Source organism: Hylobates moloch, unplaced genomic scaffold (genome assembly GCF_009828535.3).
Source record: "Hylobates moloch isolate HMO894 unplaced genomic scaffold, HMol_V3 SCAFFOLD_12, whole genome shotgun sequence".
Classification (NCBI taxonomy): Eukaryota; Metazoa; Chordata; class Mammalia; order Primates; family Hylobatidae; genus Hylobates; species Hylobates moloch.
This window is the reverse complement of record NW_026652287.1, coordinates 69,839,459-69,858,978: the sequence shown is the minus strand read 5'-3', so window position 1 is coordinate 69,858,978 and position 19,520 is coordinate 69,839,459. Positions and strand designations below refer to the sequence as shown.

At 36.9% G+C, this 19,520-nt stretch overlaps 1 protein-coding gene across 8 annotated transcripts in view; it reads right to left on the bottom strand.

Moving 5' to 3' along the window:
• Positions 1-378: 378 nt before the first annotated feature.
• Positions 379-19,520, bottom strand: part of RAB3IP (RAB3A interacting protein) — a 69,346-nt gene continuing 50,204 nt past the window's right edge. For 3 of the 8 annotated variants that reach the window (XM_058425089.1, XM_032170718.2, XM_032170719.2), the window contains exons 7-11: positions 16,606-16,734; positions 15,219-15,331; positions 5,496-5,595; positions 5,340-5,409; positions 379-2,692 (exon numbers count right to left, since the gene is read on the bottom strand). In XM_058425089.1, the coding sequence (XP_058281072.1) occupies positions 2,610-2,692; positions 5,340-5,409; positions 5,496-5,595; positions 15,219-15,331; positions 16,606-16,734 (495 nt within the window). In that variant the 3' untranslated portion in view covers positions 379-2,609. Of the gene's footprint in view, positions 2,693-5,319; positions 5,410-5,495; positions 5,596-5,735; positions 6,069-15,218; positions 15,332-16,605; positions 16,735-19,520 lie in introns of those variants that run through there. The other 5 variants (XM_032170720.2, XM_032170722.2, XM_058425090.1 and 2 more) reach the window with 4 other exon arrangements.

The window sequence follows — 19,520 nt, the reverse complement described above, 5'->3', positions numbered from 1 at the left end:
CCCAAGTTGGACTTGAACCCCTGGGCTCAAGCAATCTTCCCATCTCATCCTCCCAAGTTGATGGACACAATGTGTGTGTGTGTGTGTGTGTGTGTGTGGAAATGGAGTTTCCCTAATTTTCCCAGGCCTGTCTCAAACTCCTGGGCTCAAGGAGCTCAAGTAATCCTTCTGCCTCTGCCTCCCAAAGTGCTGGGATTACAGGCATGAGCCACAATGCCTAACCACTGATGCACAATTTCTAAATTAAGAATTTATAATATAGCATAACTTATTTTCTTTTATGGTTATCTTTTATGGTTTTTTTATTTTTTTCTGCTTCCAGTTTAAGAAGTTCTTCCTAAAGGGAGTAGGATCGGGAAGATAATCACATTTTCTAAATATGTTTCAATCACATTTTAATCTATAATTCCACATATATTTTCTACATCAAGTCATCATCCTGTCGCATTAATTTTAAAGAGCATGCTTCTAGTGTATAAGGTTGAAAAGCATTCTTCCCCTTATAGATTACTAAAGATTTATTATTAATGGGTATACTGATTTTCTTTAGTCTTATTTTTTATTTATCCTTTTTAAGTCATCAACAAACTTTTTCTGAGTATTTGATTACCTTTCTTTCAAATCTTACAGTATCTCCTGGATTTGTTTCTCTTTTTATTTAGGTACTTTCTTCAAAAGTGATTTTAGTTTGTATGGAAAATCTTCTGAAGCCTTGATGGTACATATTCTTATTAATGCCCTCCCATTAGAATAACTATTTTCAGAACATAAAATTGTAGGTTCAAAGTTTTTTTCAGGTTCAATTTCACATTCTTGAGCTAGGCATGCTACTGATGGTTTTTACCATAACATACACCAATGTCCTTTTGTCTGTGGGCTCCCATCCAGCCTGGTGGCTGAAGTCATCTACAGGTAAGGTTGACCAAACCTCTGCAACAGAACTGAAAAAAATGTTATCTTCAGAAAACCAGCTCTCTTATACACTGCTGCTGTGAATACAAATTGATTAACTTTTCTGGACGGCAATCTAGCAATGCAGATCAAACATTTAAAAATACATATATATCTTGACACAATTTTATCTCCACGCATCCACACGAAAGAACTCAACAATGTTCAAAAGCGTACAACTAAGGATACTCGTCACAGCATTATAATATGAAAAATAAACTGAAAACCACCTCATCTCCAAACACAATTAAATTATGTTAAAATTCTATAAACAGGGATTAGGATGTGTAGGTTTACCCAAGGGAAAATGTATTTAATGTTTAGGTTTAAAAAGCAAAAAAAAAAAAAAAAAGCCTACTTTTTATTTTAAAAATATGCATATGTAAGTAGAAAATATCTGAAAGCTGAAAGGCTACTATCCAAAAATATTAACAGCAGCTTTCTCTAAACAGAGACTAAAGTGGTTTCTCGTTTTTTCTTTTTGCTTTTCTATACTTATTACATTTCTACCACAAACCTCTTTGTTGTAATTTCTCCAGTTAAGTCAGTTTTACAATTTGGAATGCAGAGGTCAAGTGGTTCTATAATCAGTGTATACTTTGCACGTACCATTCTTTCAGCCCACATCCCTTAAAACCCCTTTGACACACATCAAACTTATTTACAACTATGTCCCTCCAATGACAATATAGTGGTCAACACATATAAAACATGAATACACTACATCAAGACACTCAGGAATACATCTCTGGGATAAAATCTGACTGCCTTCTATTATATTTTAATGAATCACCAAAATAAAGGGATTTTTTTTTTTTTTTTTTTGAGACGGAGTCTCGCTCTGTCGCCCAGGATGGAGCGCAGTGGTGCAGTCTCGGCTCACTGCAAACTCCGCCTCCCGGGTTCACACCATTCTCCTGCCTCAGCCTCCCGAGTAGCTGGGACTACAGGCGCCCGCCACTACGCCCGGCTAATTTTTTGTATTTTTAGTAGAGACGGGGTTTCACTGTGGTCTCGATCTCCTGACCTCGTGATCCGCCCACCTCGGCCTCCCAAGTGCTGGGATTACAGGCATGAGCCACCGCGCCCGGCCAAAGGGATTCTTTCAATTACAGAGAGCAGAATAATTAAAATAGTAACTTTCAAACTTTGTAGCAGCGGAAATATTTCTTCAAATAAAATATTTTTTGAAACCCAATATAGAAAACAGACAAAAATAAAGCCATTCTAGAGGTGGGGGCCTTGGGAAGGGAGTACTATCCACTCAGACTTCTTTCTTGCCTCTCACAAGGAAGGAAGCTACTGTGTAGTTTGAAAATTACTATTTAATACATTCTGCTAACCCTAAACGCCATGTCAGAGCTAGAAGAGAAAATGTACACACATTCAATCTAACATTTATTTATTTCTGGGTTTTTTTTGCAACTATAAATTACATTCACTAGTACACCTGGAATTCTTCATAGTGTGTTCAACTAAAGAATAAGCAAACACAGCATAGATTAGTTTAAAAGAAATCATGGTACTTCTTAGAGCAATTTGCAAAAGAGGAAAAAAGTCTTAGGCCCACTCCTTGGAAATAAATATCAAGTAACCATAAAAATATTCATCCATTTTTCAGTTATTCGGGGAGTTCAGGCATGGTCCCACGCAGAGCATCAGAGTTCCTCTTTGAAATAACCCAGCTTTGCCAATGACATCTCTTTTCTCAACTGCATAACTTCCCAAAACATCTGATCAACTATACAAACAGAAAAGAGATATTTAAATCATAAAATACCATCTTCATTATTTTTAATGTTTCGCTGAAAACTTAAGTTAGCTGAAATGTCAATTGTGCATTTCCTAAAGATGTACCTACATTTTTTCAATAATTCACAAACTTTTCCACAGACTTGTGACCATCCCAGTTTTATCAATAAAGCAAGTCACCAGTTTTGTCACAATTATTTGTTAAATACATCAGAGACTATCATTTTAGCCCAAGAAAAGGTAGACATTCAGCATCCTGAGTAAATGTCAATGCTGTTACCTTCATTAAGTGAGCATACTCAATACTCAATTATTCGAGTTATTCTCTAACTTACGAATCTTCTTGCTCTAGTTTGTTATATTGTGGCCATTTTACTCTTCATTAACACTAACAGAGGGTGGAGGGGAAAAAAAGCAAACAAGACAATCCAGAAAACTCAGTAACATTGTTTGTGAGAAATAACAAGGCCGGGTGCAGTGGCTCACGCTTGTAATCCCAGCACTTTGGGAGGCCGAGGCGGGCGGATCACGAGGTCAGGAGATCGAGACCATGGTGAAACCCCGTCTCTACTAAAAATACAAAAAATTGGCTGGGCGTGGTGGCGGGCGCCTGTAGTCCCAGCTACTCGAACAGGCTGAGGCAGGAGAATGGCGTGAACTCGGGAGGCGGAGCTTGCAGTGAGCCGAGATCGCGCCACTGCACTCCAGCCTGGGTGACAGAGTGAGACTCCGTCTCAAAAAAAAAAACAAAAAAACAAAAAAACAAAAAAACAGAAAGGTTTTGTGTATGGCTCAAATTAGAAACAAAAATGCATGTGGAAGATGAATTGTAAATTCAATTACCTATACTTTTGTAAGTTCCCACTGTAAGTGGAAAAACGTTGGCTCCTTATTTCAGACAATAAAATGTCTTCGTTTGATATATGATCAGATTACATTCATTTAGATCAATGGTTCTCAATCATGGAAGATTCCACCACTACCACCACCACCACTCCTCACCCCCTGGCCATTCCAGGGTACATTTGGCAATGAATAGATACATTTTTCACTGTCCCATCTCGGGGGTGCTAGAGGTATCTAATGAGTAAAAGCTAGGGATGCTATTAAACATCCTACAAATGCACAAGACCGCCCCCCACAACAAAGAATTATCCAGCTCAAAATGTCACTATTACCAACGTCGAGAAATTCTGCTTTAGATTTAGCTGCCCTAAATCCTTTGTTGGCACAAGGCACATATAATAAACAGATTTTAAGACTAATACCTGTTTACAACAAACACATATAGTAAATGATATGTACTAAATATCATAAAGTGGAAGAGGGACAGAAACCAGAGAAGATATACTACTTTTATTATCATCACCCTCACCATTCATTACTCATAACACTTTCTTCCTATTTTCATAAACTATCTTTGTCTTTCCTACAAGCTTCTTATTTAAACAAACAGAAAAATATTATATTCTTGGCAATTACACTTAACATAAATTTTCTGTTCTCTGGCTTAAATTATATTCTCCATCAACAGGTATTCAAAAAGAATTCAGTTTTATTAAAGTCAAAAAAAGTATTATACAGTTTAAAGACTGTTTTTATGTTATTAGGCCTTTTGAAATTCAACATTAATTAGGTTATCAGGTTATTAGGTTAACAGGCTTTATCTCTATTGTTTTAGGCATTAAAATCCAACTATATGGGATTTTAAAGAAATACGACATTTTTCAACATACCAGACCTTGAAAAAGGCTAAACTAAGCTTTTATCAGCGTGACTAACTTCTCCACAGAATTAAGATTCACTGCTTTACACGACTGAAAGATGGTAGGCTTCTACCAGTGTCTAAGCAAGATAATATTTTCAGTGCCTAAAAAATATAAACAGGGAAATTTCGTAAAACTTTAAATACAAACTGGCACAGACCTGTCCCTAGCCTAGTATCTGCTATTTTTTTTTTTAAACAATCATTTGTGCTCGAGAGATACTGCTTTGAAGTTGACAGGCCATATTAGTTTTCATGCTATATTTAGATATTTAAATAAATACTTAAATAAAATATATTTAAGATATTTAGCTATAAAATTGTATTAAAAATATTAACACACTTTCATGAGGTTGGTTCTCCTGGATATATCACCTGCACATTTCTGCTGATTTAGAATATGGCAGTCTTTATTCCATTCAAAATTATCCTCATGACTGCTTTATTAATTCACACAAAAAAAGTAGAAAATACAGGGAAAACTTAATTGTGAGCTCCATCATGGTTTCCGTCAATTAAAATAAATCTGACCACTTTGCCGGCCTCCTCATTTTCATCTCTTAAAGAGTCAATTCAATGAGCTTGGAATTCTCTTCTCATTTACCATCTGGTTTATCATATACCCTTTATGAGTTAAAACTGACCCTGCTTAAAGTTCAAAATTAAGGGTAAAATGAGGCAAATAAGATAATTAAACACAATATTTTTCTAAAAGACATTTGTTCCCAAATTCCTCACAAATTTTATTAGATCTATAGAGGGATTCAATATAAATGTGCCAACAATAAACTTGATACGAGCATTACTACTACGTCCTATACTTTTTGCTGAACTTTTATGTAAAGACTTACATTGAATCAAGAACACTCACCATCCTGCTGTTTCACGAGTCCCTGCTGAATGTATCGAATGTATGTAAAAAAGTTACATACAGAAGTGATCTAGGCCAAATGGAGAAAATGTCATGAATGGTCAAATGTCTCATATCAAAGCAAGCTTTATTAAAATTCATGGTTAAGTCACTTACCCTGTATCTGCAAAAAGGAGAAATATAATAATAGTTGCTTGAGTCCCCTAATTTAATTCTGTGTTTACAGGACTTACTCTGGCCAGTGAGAGCACATTTTCTGTGAAATAATGATAAATTTCAGTTTTTTGAAATTAAAAGCATTTGCCCCTACCTTCTGTACAAGTTGCCTATTCATTCAGTTAGATAACAAATACTTGAGAACCTACTGTGTACCAGGCACCGTTCTAGATGCTGGGCTAAAGTGATGAAAAGGACAAAGTCTCTGCCCTTCTGAGACTTACATTCTATTAGTAGTATAAGTTTAATGCCATAACATTAACCATGATTCTAGAAACAGAAACTAGGTGTTTTCCATATATGTCCCATCTTGGAACAAATTTACAAATCAGTAATCAGCTGCAGGACAGCTCTCAGCTTTCCATCAGATTTCAACTTCTCAGCTGAAAATATCCTCATGATGACTGTTCAAGTCTCAAAGCATGTTATTGATAGCTTGCAGGGTAATAGTTTCCAGATGGGGTATTTGTTTATTTGGTTGGTTGGTTGCTCTATATGCATTTAATGTGGGACCTAGGGAGAAGTACAAAGGAATAAGCCAGCTTATAAAAATACTGAATCTTAACAATCATGTAACAAGTTCACTGAATTTCACACGATCCTTTCTATTTGCATATGACAAAAGCTAAAATTTTATATGAGGGCTTTCTGGCTGAGATTAGGCTATCAACCTCTTGAGGGCAGGGACTTTGATTCATCTTTAAATGCCTGGCACCAGGCATGTGCCTGGCACACAGCACACATTCAATGACTGCTGAATAAGTAATGAGCCATCTGTTACCCTATGGCTCCCTGAGATAAAGCTAGCATGTCTATCAGGCCGGACTTGCAGCAGCCCAGCTGTCACCCTCCTAAGCTAGGAACCTGGCTCAATACAACTATCACTCCCCATCAATGCAAAATTAGCATAGCTCTAAGTAAAGTAAGTGGCCAATAGCATTTTATATGACAGTATAAATTATATAGTAAATATATTAAATAACATTACATTTTAGCGATACTTACAAGAAATATAATACAAATGTGCCTTTATATTAAGAAAACACACAACAATGTGTATTTGAAACAGGATAATTTTTGAGGAGGGGGCAATTCAAATCATAAATCAATTCCTATCTTTTTTCAGATAGATATTTATTGTTTATTAGCAAATTCCTTTAATTATCTGTAACAATATTTAAAAGCACTAACTACTAGCTTAGGGAGGATAGAAGATCTAGAAATTTAACACACAAAGTGTTGGAAGTCTGTGGAACTTCCAAAAGTATAATTTGCGTAAGAGGAAAATGTGCCATCAAGCTGCTAAAAACCAATTTATACACTATTCTTCTGGAAACAGACATATGCCTGCTGGTCTACTATTTAGCCTAATTTTGAAAGGGATCTGGTAAGGTGGCTTTAAGTATCAACTTTTAAAATAACAAGTGTTTCTTTTTTTTACCTTGTAAGTTCAGGAGGACACCTGCAGGGTGTGCAGGCTTATTACATAGGTAAACATGTGTCATGGGGGTTTGTTGTATATATTATTTCATCACCCTGGGTGATTCAGGAAGAATAAGTATCCATTACTCTTCCTGATCTTCTCCCTCTTCCCATCCTCCACCCTTCCATAGGCGGCAGTGTGTGTTGTTCCCTTCTATGTGTCCATGTGTTCTCATCATTTAGCTCCCACTTATAAGGGAGAACAGGTGGCATTTGATTCTCTGTTCCTACATTAGGTTGCTAAGGATAATGGCCTCCAGCTCCAGCCATGTCCCTGCAAAGGACATGATCTCGTTCTTTTTTTATGGCTGTATAGTATTCCATGGTGTATAGCGTTTCTTATAAGATCTCATTTCTAAGCTATTTTGTGAATTGGACACACCTAATGTATTTTTAGTTAAGCCAGGATTCAATGCAAATAGACCTCTGACCTCCAACTCCATTTTTTTTTCAAACATGCTACACTACATTAATAAATCTCTATAACTCCAGTCCCAAGATTTCAAATCCTTGTTTGCCATTTTCATGTGATGATGTCATCATGTCTAAATCCAGACCATAATCTTCTTCCACAAACCAAAGCCTTTTCTATTAATTTCCACAATCACTTCAAATCAGTCTTCCAGTCAGATATCTCTAACTCCTTTCTCCTTTACCCATCCCCCCCACCCCAATCTAACTTTTCTTTCTTAAAATCTGTCACATCTTCCCTTTCCTCTCCATACACTGACCATCCTTTGAACACACTTTGATTTGTTTCTAGGCCTTCAGTTGTATATACTGCTCTTTATCCAAATTACCCTTATGCTTCAAAAACCTAAACCAGTTTTTATTTCTGGAGGGTGGAGCCAAGATGGCCAAATAGGAACAGCTCCAGTCTACAGCTCCCAGCGTGAGCCACGCAGAAGACGGGTGATTTCTGCATTTCCAAATGAGCTCTGAAGAGAGTAGTGGTTCTCCCAGCACACAGCTTGAGATCTGAGAACGGGCAGACTGCCTCCCCAAGTGCGTCCCTGACCCCTGAGTAGCCTAACTGGGAGGCACCCCCCAATAGGGGCAGACTGACACCTCACACAGCTGGGTACTCCTCTGAGACAAAACTTCTAGAGGAACGATCAGGCATTTGCAGTTCACCAATATCTACTGTTCTGCAGCCACCGCTGCTGATACCTAGGCAAACAGGGTCTGGAGTGGACCTCCAGTAAACTCCAACAGACCTGCAGCTGAGGGTCCTGACTGTTAGAAGGAAAACTAACAAACAGAAAGGACATCCACACCAAAAACCCATCTGTACGTCACCATCATCAAAGACCAAACGTAGATAAAACCACAAAGATGGGGAAAAAACAGAACAGAAAAACTGGAAACTCTAAAAATCAGGGCACCTCTCCTCCTCCAAAGGAACGCAGCTCCTCACCAGCAATGGAACAAAGCTGGATGGAGAATGACTTTAATGAGTTGAGAGAGGAAGGCTTCAGAAGATCAAACTACTCTGAGCTAAAGGAGGAAGTTAGAACCAATGGCAAAGAAGTTAAAAACTTTGAAAAAAAAATGAGACGAATGGATAACTAGAACAACCAATGCAGAGAAGTCCTTAAAGGACCTGATGGAACCAAAAACCATGGCATGAGAACTACGTGACGAATGCACAAGCCTCAGTAACCGATACAATCAACTGGAAGAAAGGGTATCAGCGATGGAAAATGAAATGAATGAAATGAAGCGTGAAGAGAAGTTTAGAGAAAAAAGAATAAAAAGAAATGAACAAAGCCTCCAGGAAATGTGGGACTATGTGAAAAGACCAAATCTACGTCTAAGTGGTGTACCTGAAAGTGACGGGGAGAATGGAACCAAGTTGGAAAACACTCTGCAGGATATTATCCAGGAGAACTTCCCCAATCTAGCAAGGCAGGCCAACATTCAAATTCAGGAAATACAGAGAACGCCACAAAGATACTCCTCGAGAAGAGCAACTCCAAGACGCATAATTGTCAGTTTCACCAAAGTTGAAATGAAGGAAAAAATGTTAAGGGCAGCCAGAGAGAAAGGTCGGGTTACTCACAAAGGGAAGCCCATCAGACTAACAGCTGATCTCTCAGCAGAAACTCTACAAGCCAGAAGAGAGTGATGGCCAATATTCAACATTCTTAAAGGAAAGAATTTTCAACCCAGAATCTCATATCCAGCCAAACTAAGCTTCATAAGTGAAGGAGAAATAAAATACTTTACAGACATGCAAATGCTGAGAGATTTTGTCACCACCAGGCCTGCCCTAAAAGAGCTCCTGAAGGAAGCACTAAACATGGAAAGGAACAACCAGTACCGGCCACTGCAAAAACATGCCAAATTGTAAAGACCATCAAGGCTAGGAAGAAACTGCATCAACTAACGAGCAAAATAACCAGCTAACATCATAATGACAGGACCAAATTCACACATAACAATACTAACCTTAAATGTAAATGGGCTAAATGCTCCAATTAAAAGGCACAGACTGGCAAACTGGATAAAGAGTCAAGACCCATCAGTGTGCTGTATTCAGGAAACCCATCTCACGTGCAGAGACACACACAGACTCAAAATAAAGGGATGGAGAAAGATCTACCAAGCAAATGGAAAACAAAAAAAGGCAGGGGTTGCAATCCTAGTCTCTGATAAAACAGACTTTAAACCAACAAAGATCAAAAGAGACAAAGAAGGCCATTACATAATGGTAAAGGGATCAATTCAACAAATTCAACATTAAGAACTAACTATCCTAAATATATTATGCACCCAATACAGAAGCACCCAGATTCATAAAGCAAGTCCTTAGTGACCTACAAAGAGACTTAGACTCCCACACAATAATAATGGGAGACTTTAACACCCCACCGTCAACATTAGAGAGATCAACGAGACAGAAAGTTAACAAGGATATCCAGGAATTGAACTCAGCTCTGCACCAAGCGGACCTAATAGACACCTACAGAACTCTCCACCCCAAATCAACAGAATATACATTCTTCTCAGCACCACACCACACCTATTCCAAAATTGACCACATAGTTGGAAGTAAAGCACTCATCAGCAAATGTAACAGAACAGAAATTATAACAAACTGTCTCTCTGACCACAGTGCAATCAAACTAGAACTCAGGATTAAGAAACTCACTCAAAACCGCTCAACTACATGGAAACTGAACAACCTGCTTCTGAATGACTACTGGGTACATAATGAAATGAAGACAGAAATAAAGATGTTCTTTGAAACCAACGAGAACAAAGACACAACATACCAGAATCTCTGGGACACATTCAAAGCAGTGTGCAGAGGGAAATTTATAGCACTAAATGGCCACAAGAGAAAGCAGGAAAGATCCAAAATTGACACCCTAACATCACAATTAACAGAACTAGAGAAGCAAGAGCAAACACGTTCAAAAGCTAGCAGAGGGCAAGAAATAACTAAAATCAGAGCAGAACTGAAGGAAATGGAGACACAAAAAACCCTTCAAAAAAAAATCAATGAATCCAGGAGCTGGTTTTTTGAAAAGATCAACAAAACCGATAGACCACTAGCAAGACTAATAAAGAAGAAAAGAGAGAAGAATCAAACAGATGCAATAAAAAATGACCGATCCCACAGAAATACAAACTACCATCAGAGAATACTATAAACACCTCTACGCAAATAAACTAGAAAATCCAGAAGAAATGGACAAATTCCTCGACATATACACTCTCCCAAGACTAAACCAGGAAGAAGTTGAACCCCTGAATAGACCAATAACAGGCTCTGAAATTGAGGCAATAATTAATAGCTTACCAACCAAAAAAAGTCCAGGACCAGATGGATTCACAGCCGAATTCTACCAGAGGTACAAGGAGGAACTGGTACCATTCCTTCTGAAACTATTCCAATCGATAGAAAAAGAGGGAATCAGCCCTAACTCATTTTATGAGGCCAGCATCATCCTGATACCAAAGCCTGGCAGAGACACAACAAAAAAAGAGAATTTCAGACCAATATCCTTGATGAACATTGATGCAAAAATCCTCAATAAAATACTGGCAAACCAAATCCAGCAACACATCAAAAAGCTTATCCACCATGATCAAGTGAGCTTCTTCCCTGGGATGCAAGGCTGGTTCAACATACGCAAATCAATAAATGTAATCCAGCATATCAACTGAACCAAAGACAAAAACCACATGATTATCTCAATAGATGCAGAAAAGACCTCTGACAAAATTCAACAACCCTTCATGCTAAAAACTCTCAATAAATTAGGTATTGATGGGACGTATCTCAAAATAATAAGAGCTATCTATGACAAACCCACAGCCAATATCATACTGAATGGGCAAAAACTGGAAGCATTCCCTTTGAAAACTGGCACAAGACAAGGATGCCCTCTCTCACCATTCCTATTCAACATAGTGTTGGAAGTTCTGGCCAGGGCAATTAGGCAGGAGAAGGGAATAAAGGGCATTTGATTAGGAAAAGAGGAAGTCAAATTGTCCCTGTTTGCAGATGACATGATTGTATATCTAGAAAACCCCATTGTCTCAGCCCAAAGTCTCCTTAAGCTGATAAGCAACTACAGCAAAGTCTCAGGATACAAAATCAATGTACAAAAATCACAAGCATTCTTATACACCAATCACAGACAAACAGAGAGCCAAATCATGAGTGAACTCCCATTCACAATTGCTTCAAAGAGAATAAAATACCTAGGAATCCAACTTACAAGGGATGTGAAGGACCTCTTCAAGGAGAACTACAAACCACTGCTCAATGAAATACAAGAGGATACAAACAAATGGAAGAACATTCCATGCTCATGGGTTGGAAGAATCAATATCGTGAAAATGGCCATACTGCCCAAGGTAATTTATAGATTCAATGCCATCCCCATCAAGCTACCAATGACTTTCTTCACAGAATTGGAAAAAACTACTTTAAAGTTCATATGGAACCACAACAAAGCCCGCATCGCCAAGTCAATCCTAAGCCAAAAGAACAAAGCTGGAGGCATCACGCTACCTGACTTCAAACTATACTACAAGACTACAGTAACCAAAACAGCATGGTACTGGTACCAAAACAGAGATAATAGATCAATGGAACAGAACAGAGCCCTCAGAAATAACGCCGCATATCTACAACTAACTGATCTTTGACAAACCTGACAAAAACAAGCAATGAGGAAAGGATTCCCTATTTAATAAATGATGCTGGGAAAACTGGCTAGCCATATGTAGAAAGCTGAAACTGGATCCCTTCCTTACACCTTACACAAAAATTAATTCAAAATGGATTAAAGACTTACATGTTAGACCTAAAACCATAAAAACCCTAGAAGAAAACCTAGGCAATACCATTCAGGACATAGGCATGGGCAAGGACTTCATGTCTAAAACACCAAAAGCAATGGCAACAAAAGCCAAAATTAACAAATGGGATCTAATTAAACTAAAGAGCTTCTGCACAGCAAAAGAAACCACCATCAGAGTGAACAGGCAACCTACAGAATGGGAGAAAATTTTTGCAACCTACTCATCTGACAAAGGGCTAATATCCAGAATCTACAAAGAACTCAAACAAATTTACAAGAAAAAAACAAACAACCCCATCAAAAAGTGGGCAAACGATATGAACAGACACTTCTCAAAAGAAGACATTTATGCAGCCAAAAATCACATGAAAAAATGCTCATCATCACTGGCTATCAGAGAAATGCAAATCAAAACCACAATGAGATACCATCTCACACCAGTTAGAATGGCCATCATCAAAAAGTCAGGAAACAACAGGTGCTGGAGAGGATGTAGAGAAATACGAACACTTTTACACTGTTGGTGTGACTGTAAACTAGTTCAACCATTGTGAAAGTCGGTGTGGCGATTCCTCAGGGATCTAGAACTAGAAATACCATTTGATCCAGCCATCCCATTACTGGGTATATACCCAAAGGATTATAAATCATGCTGCTATAAAGACATGTGCACACGTATGTTTATTGCAGCACTATTCACAATAGCAAAGACTTGGAACCAACCTAAATGTCCAACAATGATAGACTGGATTAAGAAAATGTGGCACATATACACCACGGAATACTATGAAGCCATAAAAAATGATGAGTTCATGTCCTTTGTAGGGACATGGATGAAGCTGGAAACCATCATTCTCAGCAAACTATCACAAGGACAAAAAGCCAAACACCGCATATTCTCACTCATAGGTGGGAACCGAACAATGAGAACACATGGACACAGAAAGGGGAACATCACACACCGGGGACTGTTGTGGGGTGGGGGGAGTGGGGAGGGATAGCATTAGGAGATATACCTAATGCTAAATGACGAGTTAATGGGTGCCACACCAACATGGCACATGTATACATATGTAACAAACCTGCACGTTGTGCACATGTACCCTAAAACTTAAAGTATAATAATAATAAAAAAAATTAAAAAAAAACCTAAACCAAATCTCCCTCCCTTCAAGAAGAGTACTTAATCATAGTTTGAATGATCTTGTCTTCCTCAAAATTCCTACAGTGCTGTGGCACTCACTTAGTCATTATCTTCACACTCTAGCTCACAAGAGCCATGGCCAGAGCCACACTTCACATTTCATAAAGGAAGATAATATCTTCCTTTAGCTTTTGCCATATGATATGCATCACCTTGGCTTCTGGCCCCATTCCCACAAGCACAATATCCTTAAACTTTGTAAACTGTTCTCTAAATCTAAACTATAATTATTTTACTAAAGATACTATAAATCCACTTTAATTTGGTATCTCCATTTGTTATCATTTGATGATATCTGCACATATATGTGATATATAATGCAAGCACAAATTTTAAATTCTATAATGAAAACAGTTATTTAAATGAGGCATGACACAGACCTTAAAATAAGAAAACTGCCATGATTAAATTTAACTCTCCATATTTGGGGTGGAAGGATCAGAATAAAAATACTTGGGTATTTGTAGAATTTAAGAATGTAAATTCTTTCCCTAAAATTCAGAGGCCAACGTGCTACAGGTGTGGCTCACAGAGCAAACATATGACTAGGAACCCTCCAACAAATGGTCACCTTAATAATAACATTCTGTAATCTTGCTGAGACTGTAACGTGCGTAACAAGGAACAGAAAGAAGTACACAATTCCTACAACAGCTTTAACACAGACCTATTAGTTCATCTCAACCAGTCTTTTCCTCTTCTGGCTTCAAAATAACCCTGACAGCAGTCAGTTATGCTTTCTATGAGCTCTCTCAGGCTTTCCAGTCCCCTATATTGATCTGGCTCTAAGCACTTAATAAGCATCTTTCTCAAAAGCTTTCCAAGTCATTTTTTAAACAGAAGCCAAGACACAATTTATGCCATGGTTTTAGGCAAAACCTTTCACCTTTGCCAGATGTTTTAAGCACTGTTGGTTTCAGTCATTCCTCCTCACAGGACTGGATGGAAAACAAGTCTGCCCTGCTATGAAATGTGGGAGTCTTATCTCTGAAGATTTCTAATTCTCAAGTAAGACTCACATATGAAAGACAAACCTGATTATTTATTAAAGTGAAAATCCTTTATAAACACAATATGAAAGGAGAGATCTCATCAAGTCTTTTTGGTACACAGTTTTCACGATCAGTAAGACTCAGTCTAACTCAGTAGCTTCCCAAACTATTTTTGATGGTCACCCTCAGAGAGAAGTATTTTATACAGAAACCCAGGACACATGGCTACACATATACGTGTAATAAAAAAAATTCTGCTTATGACCCACTAAACTGATTTCACAGTCCACTAATAGGTCACAATATGAGGTTAAAAACAAAAACAAAACTCAGGTTTCTATCTCTAGTTTACCTGGATCTCTATCATATATGTATATTATTGTATTGAGTTGGTGCAAAAGCAATTGTGCTTGTTGCCATTACTTTCAATGGCAACAAGCACGATTACTTTTGCACCAACCTATAATTAAAAGGGCTCTCTAATGCTAAATCTGAAATACTATATTCCACACTGTCTCAGGAATTTGTCTTTGGGCTACACAGATGCTTAAGAGAAATCTGAGGGAAATATAACTACATTTAAAACCAGAAAAACTAAATAACTGCAACCCATAACATTTCAAAAACTCAGTCACTTTCACAATTCATGCACGTAAAAACCTACTTTGGTCCTCCGCATTCAACTGCAGAAGCTTTCACAAACCGGATAGGTTGTAATCCCACTGGTTCAATGCTTAGAGTATTGTTTTCCACAGCCTCCAGAACAGCTGAAGCCAACTTAAAAAAAAAAGAAAAAGTACTAGATGCTATACTGGCAGAAAAATATCAAAATTGTATTCTACAGTAAACTAATTTTATAAATTATTCTTCTCCCAAGTTCCACTAGCTTGGCTTTAGCAAACGAAAAAGGAAGAAATCAGATAATTTTGGTTTGATTTATTTTATAATCCAAACACTGTTATGAATGGCAATTTACTTATGGTAAAATAACTTTCCTCATTATCTGGATGAGGATTAAAGGCATTAATTCCACTCTCTGTTCACTCCGTACACACGATTAATATCCACAGTTAATGCCACTTCAAAATGAATATCCTAAAGCTTTATTCTGCTAAATGTATACAATATTTTTAAACATTGGTCATTTATACCACAGCAATATATATTAATTAGCTGCATATTTTCTGAATTTGTATTTATGTGCACAAGAGTGAGTCTACAAAAGAATTAGCTGAATTATCAAATATTAAATGCCCAGATGAAGATGGTAGCAACTGACACTAGATGAAACAGGAAAACCTCTTTAGTCTGGCAAAGTTACTAATACTGAATGGCCTACCTGAAACCAGATACACAGCCACAATGAACAAGACATATTCATATCAAAAGTGTGAAAAATGTTCATCTTAACTTCTCCTGATAAGTAACGCTATAATTAAATGCTTGAAAGACAACATAAAACTCTTAGGATTAAATTTCTTATACTTTAATTGACAGGATATTTGTAGACAAACCTTTCACATGTAAGAACAAATTAAAATTATAGCTTTAAATTTTTATACTGCCTTATTTTTCTAAGGTTTTTGCATCTACTTAATCCACTTCATTTTATCCTTTTAACAATTCTGTGGCACAGGCAAAGAAGGCATTACTTTTCCTGTTTTAAAGATAAAAAAATAAGATTTTTAAATCATGTACAGATAGACACAACAAATGCCTTTAACAGAGTGTGTAGAGAACTTCCCAAATTACACTGAACCTTGGACTGCAAATCAAGAAATAAGTCCTATCTCCCATACCTATTTAATACCTGGCACCAATACAGTACACATTTGAGTGTGAATGATCCTCTGCTCATATAAGAAAAGATGTTCAGTAACTGAATGCCAAGAAATTATCATGATTCTAGTATGGAATGGCAAAAATAGTAAAACATGACATTTTATAATAACTTATTTATGTAAGAGATATTAAAATATGTAATATGATTTAGTTTAAAATAAGTACAGAAACAACTATAACGAATTCCTACTAAAATAAAAAAAAATTACCTCGCTTTTTGAGAATGTTAAACATGGAAAGATATCTTCCTGGTAGATTTTGTCTAGGAAAGGACACGTCCTGTCCATTGTGGGCTCATCCTTCCACAATCGGAACTCGTTATACAAGGATAAGTCAGCCTAACAGACAAACCAAAGGAAAACACAAAAACATGTTTTAAAAAGTATAAACATAAAAACCACTTTACAAAACCGAAACTAATTTAAACATCACTGAAAAAAATGCTCTTCATTTAAAATAATAAACTGAACAACTATTGATTAGTTACATAATACCTGGTAGCAGTTTTCCTTTTTAAAAAATGACTCTCAAACAACCAATTAGCCTTTTTCCAAGCATCATCCACTACCATGTTCAATAACGCTACTATTATCCTCACCCTGAGCTCCTCCTCCCATCCCCACCAAAAATGCTGGAGTTCCTCTTAAGACACAGGTGGCACACTATTCAGAATATAATAAATGATGACAAGTCTTTTCTGAAAACAGTAAAAAGGTAATTTGGAACCTAATTAATCACAGTGTCTGAATAAACTGAGACTGGCTGAACTGTGAAACCTAGTTTGGGATCAAAAATGACACTAATTGTTCTACTATAACTTGAAGGCATTCCAAAAAGAATTGTCAAAATGTTATTGCATAAGCAACAGGATTAAAAAAAGAACATGTAAAGCCTTCTAAATTACCTTAAAATACAAAATTTATTTAGACATTTTTGACATATTTTTGGCATCCAGTAACTACCATCTTAGGCATCAATAATAATCCACTGCTGGCACCTGCCTTCCTATTCACTCCCAGCTGTCCCTCTCTTTCTCACCTCCCTAATAAATTTCCCCCAAGTATTCTTCCCCACAGATTCTCAGATTCCCTCAGTCCGGCTCAATAGCATCTGCTGGAATACAAAGTTGCACTGACATCAGCCACCCAAACTAGAGCAGTCTCCCCCATCCTACAGCTCTAAGCTGCTCTTGTCCAGAAGCACTGGATATACCGTAAATGATGCACTGACTACAGCTACAGACTGCCTCTAGGATAGCTCAATCAGATGTGCAAGTAGTCTACAAAAATGTAACACAGAGCTGAGTGTAGCCAAGCCTTCCTACAGACTTCCTTTTAAGGTGTATAAGGGCAATCTCCATGTGAATCTTTTTTCAGCCCAATTCATAAATTCCTTGAATCAAAGCAAAAGCAACAGGATAAATAATATTAGCATATAAGCAATACTTACATTTTTAAATGCATTTTCTTTGTAAAGTTACTGAGAAAAAGGACACTTCCTCAATTCCATTTATCTTCTAAATAAGACTCTTTTATCTTTGTTCCTAATTCACTTACCTCCTGGCTCTGATAAGAGATGTCACATCTCCAATTTAACTTTTAATATTAACTTCTGTTTAATATTAACTTCTCAAATGTATTTGTTCCCAACATATATTGATTTATATGAGCACACACTAATGACCTGAGTCTGTTACTCTTTCTTAAGAAAGATGCAAATTTATCAAAAAAAAGAAAAGAAAAAAAGAAAAAGGACATAAACCCCAAAGCAGGTAAGTGGTATTCTAAGGAAAGATTCTAGTTTAAAGGCTGTAATTTAAACCATTTATTAAGAGCTGACTCTGCCAGGAACCACCGTAAGCACTTTACAAACATTTAATCCTCACAACTGTGCAAGACAGATATTATGATCACCATTTGTAACTTGCCCGAGATTGCATAGCAAGAAAGCAGTAAAGCCCGAATTCAAATCTAACTGGTTGATCCCAAAGCCTTGCACTGGGAATGTATGTCTGCATGCATGCATGTGTATTTTAAATGTTTGCAGAAGACATGTTGCTAATGTCATAACTGAGTGCCCCATCATATTTTCTACAAAAACACGGACATGCTTCATTTTCTTCCAGATTGTTACATATTTTTCTAAGACTTACACAGGTCAAATTTATGTAATTCCTTTGCCTAGTAAGACTTTTTGACAAGTTTTTCATGAAACATCAGAATATAACACGTACCTGAAGAGCAAAGGTTATTATTTTGAAGTTATATGCTGCCTACGCACATTTTAAGGGATTTCAAAAACTGAAAATGAACCTTTACCATGTTCCATGAGAAGACACTTATAATTTTGTTAGTGTAAATAGGGGGGAAAGCTACATAATTACTTACACATACTGAGTAAGAAACACCAAAAATACAAGTTGTACCAGGCAATTAAAATTGCTATTTAAATTCCAAAGAATTAGAATTAAAGTTAGGATAAAGAAGTTTCTTAAATATTTAACAGAAACCAATGTGAATTTTGGATTTGGTTACATTCAGATTTAACCAAGTATTGAACTTCTCTCTTACCAGCATCTTTTTTATTGATAATTCGTCAAAATGCAATTCAATTAAAACAGGTTAACAACATTGGTTATTCCACTTAATAAACTCCTGGCTTCCATACAAAAATTTAACAAGCACACACATTTCTTCAAGATTAATGATGGACGTGAATTTAACAATGTAAAAGATGGCTTCTAAGAAGAAATGGGAAAGCTTCATAAATTATTGATCAATCCTCTTAAAAATGCATTCTCACAGTATACGATGATTAAAAATTTTCACTCTAAAGAGCTCAAAATATTTATATATTATTTCAGTTATCTTTATAACATATCTTTTAAAATAAGACTATTATTATTATTATTATTTTGAGACAGAGTTTTGCTCTTGTTGCCCAGGCTGGAGTGTGATGGCGCAATCTCAGCTCACCGCAACCTCCGCCTCCCAGGTTCAAGGGATTCTCCTGCCTCAGCCTCCCGACTAGCTGGGATTATAGGCATGAGCCACCATGCCCAGCTAATTTTGTATTTTTAGTACAGACGGGGTTTCTCCATGTTGGTCAGGTCGATCTCGAACTC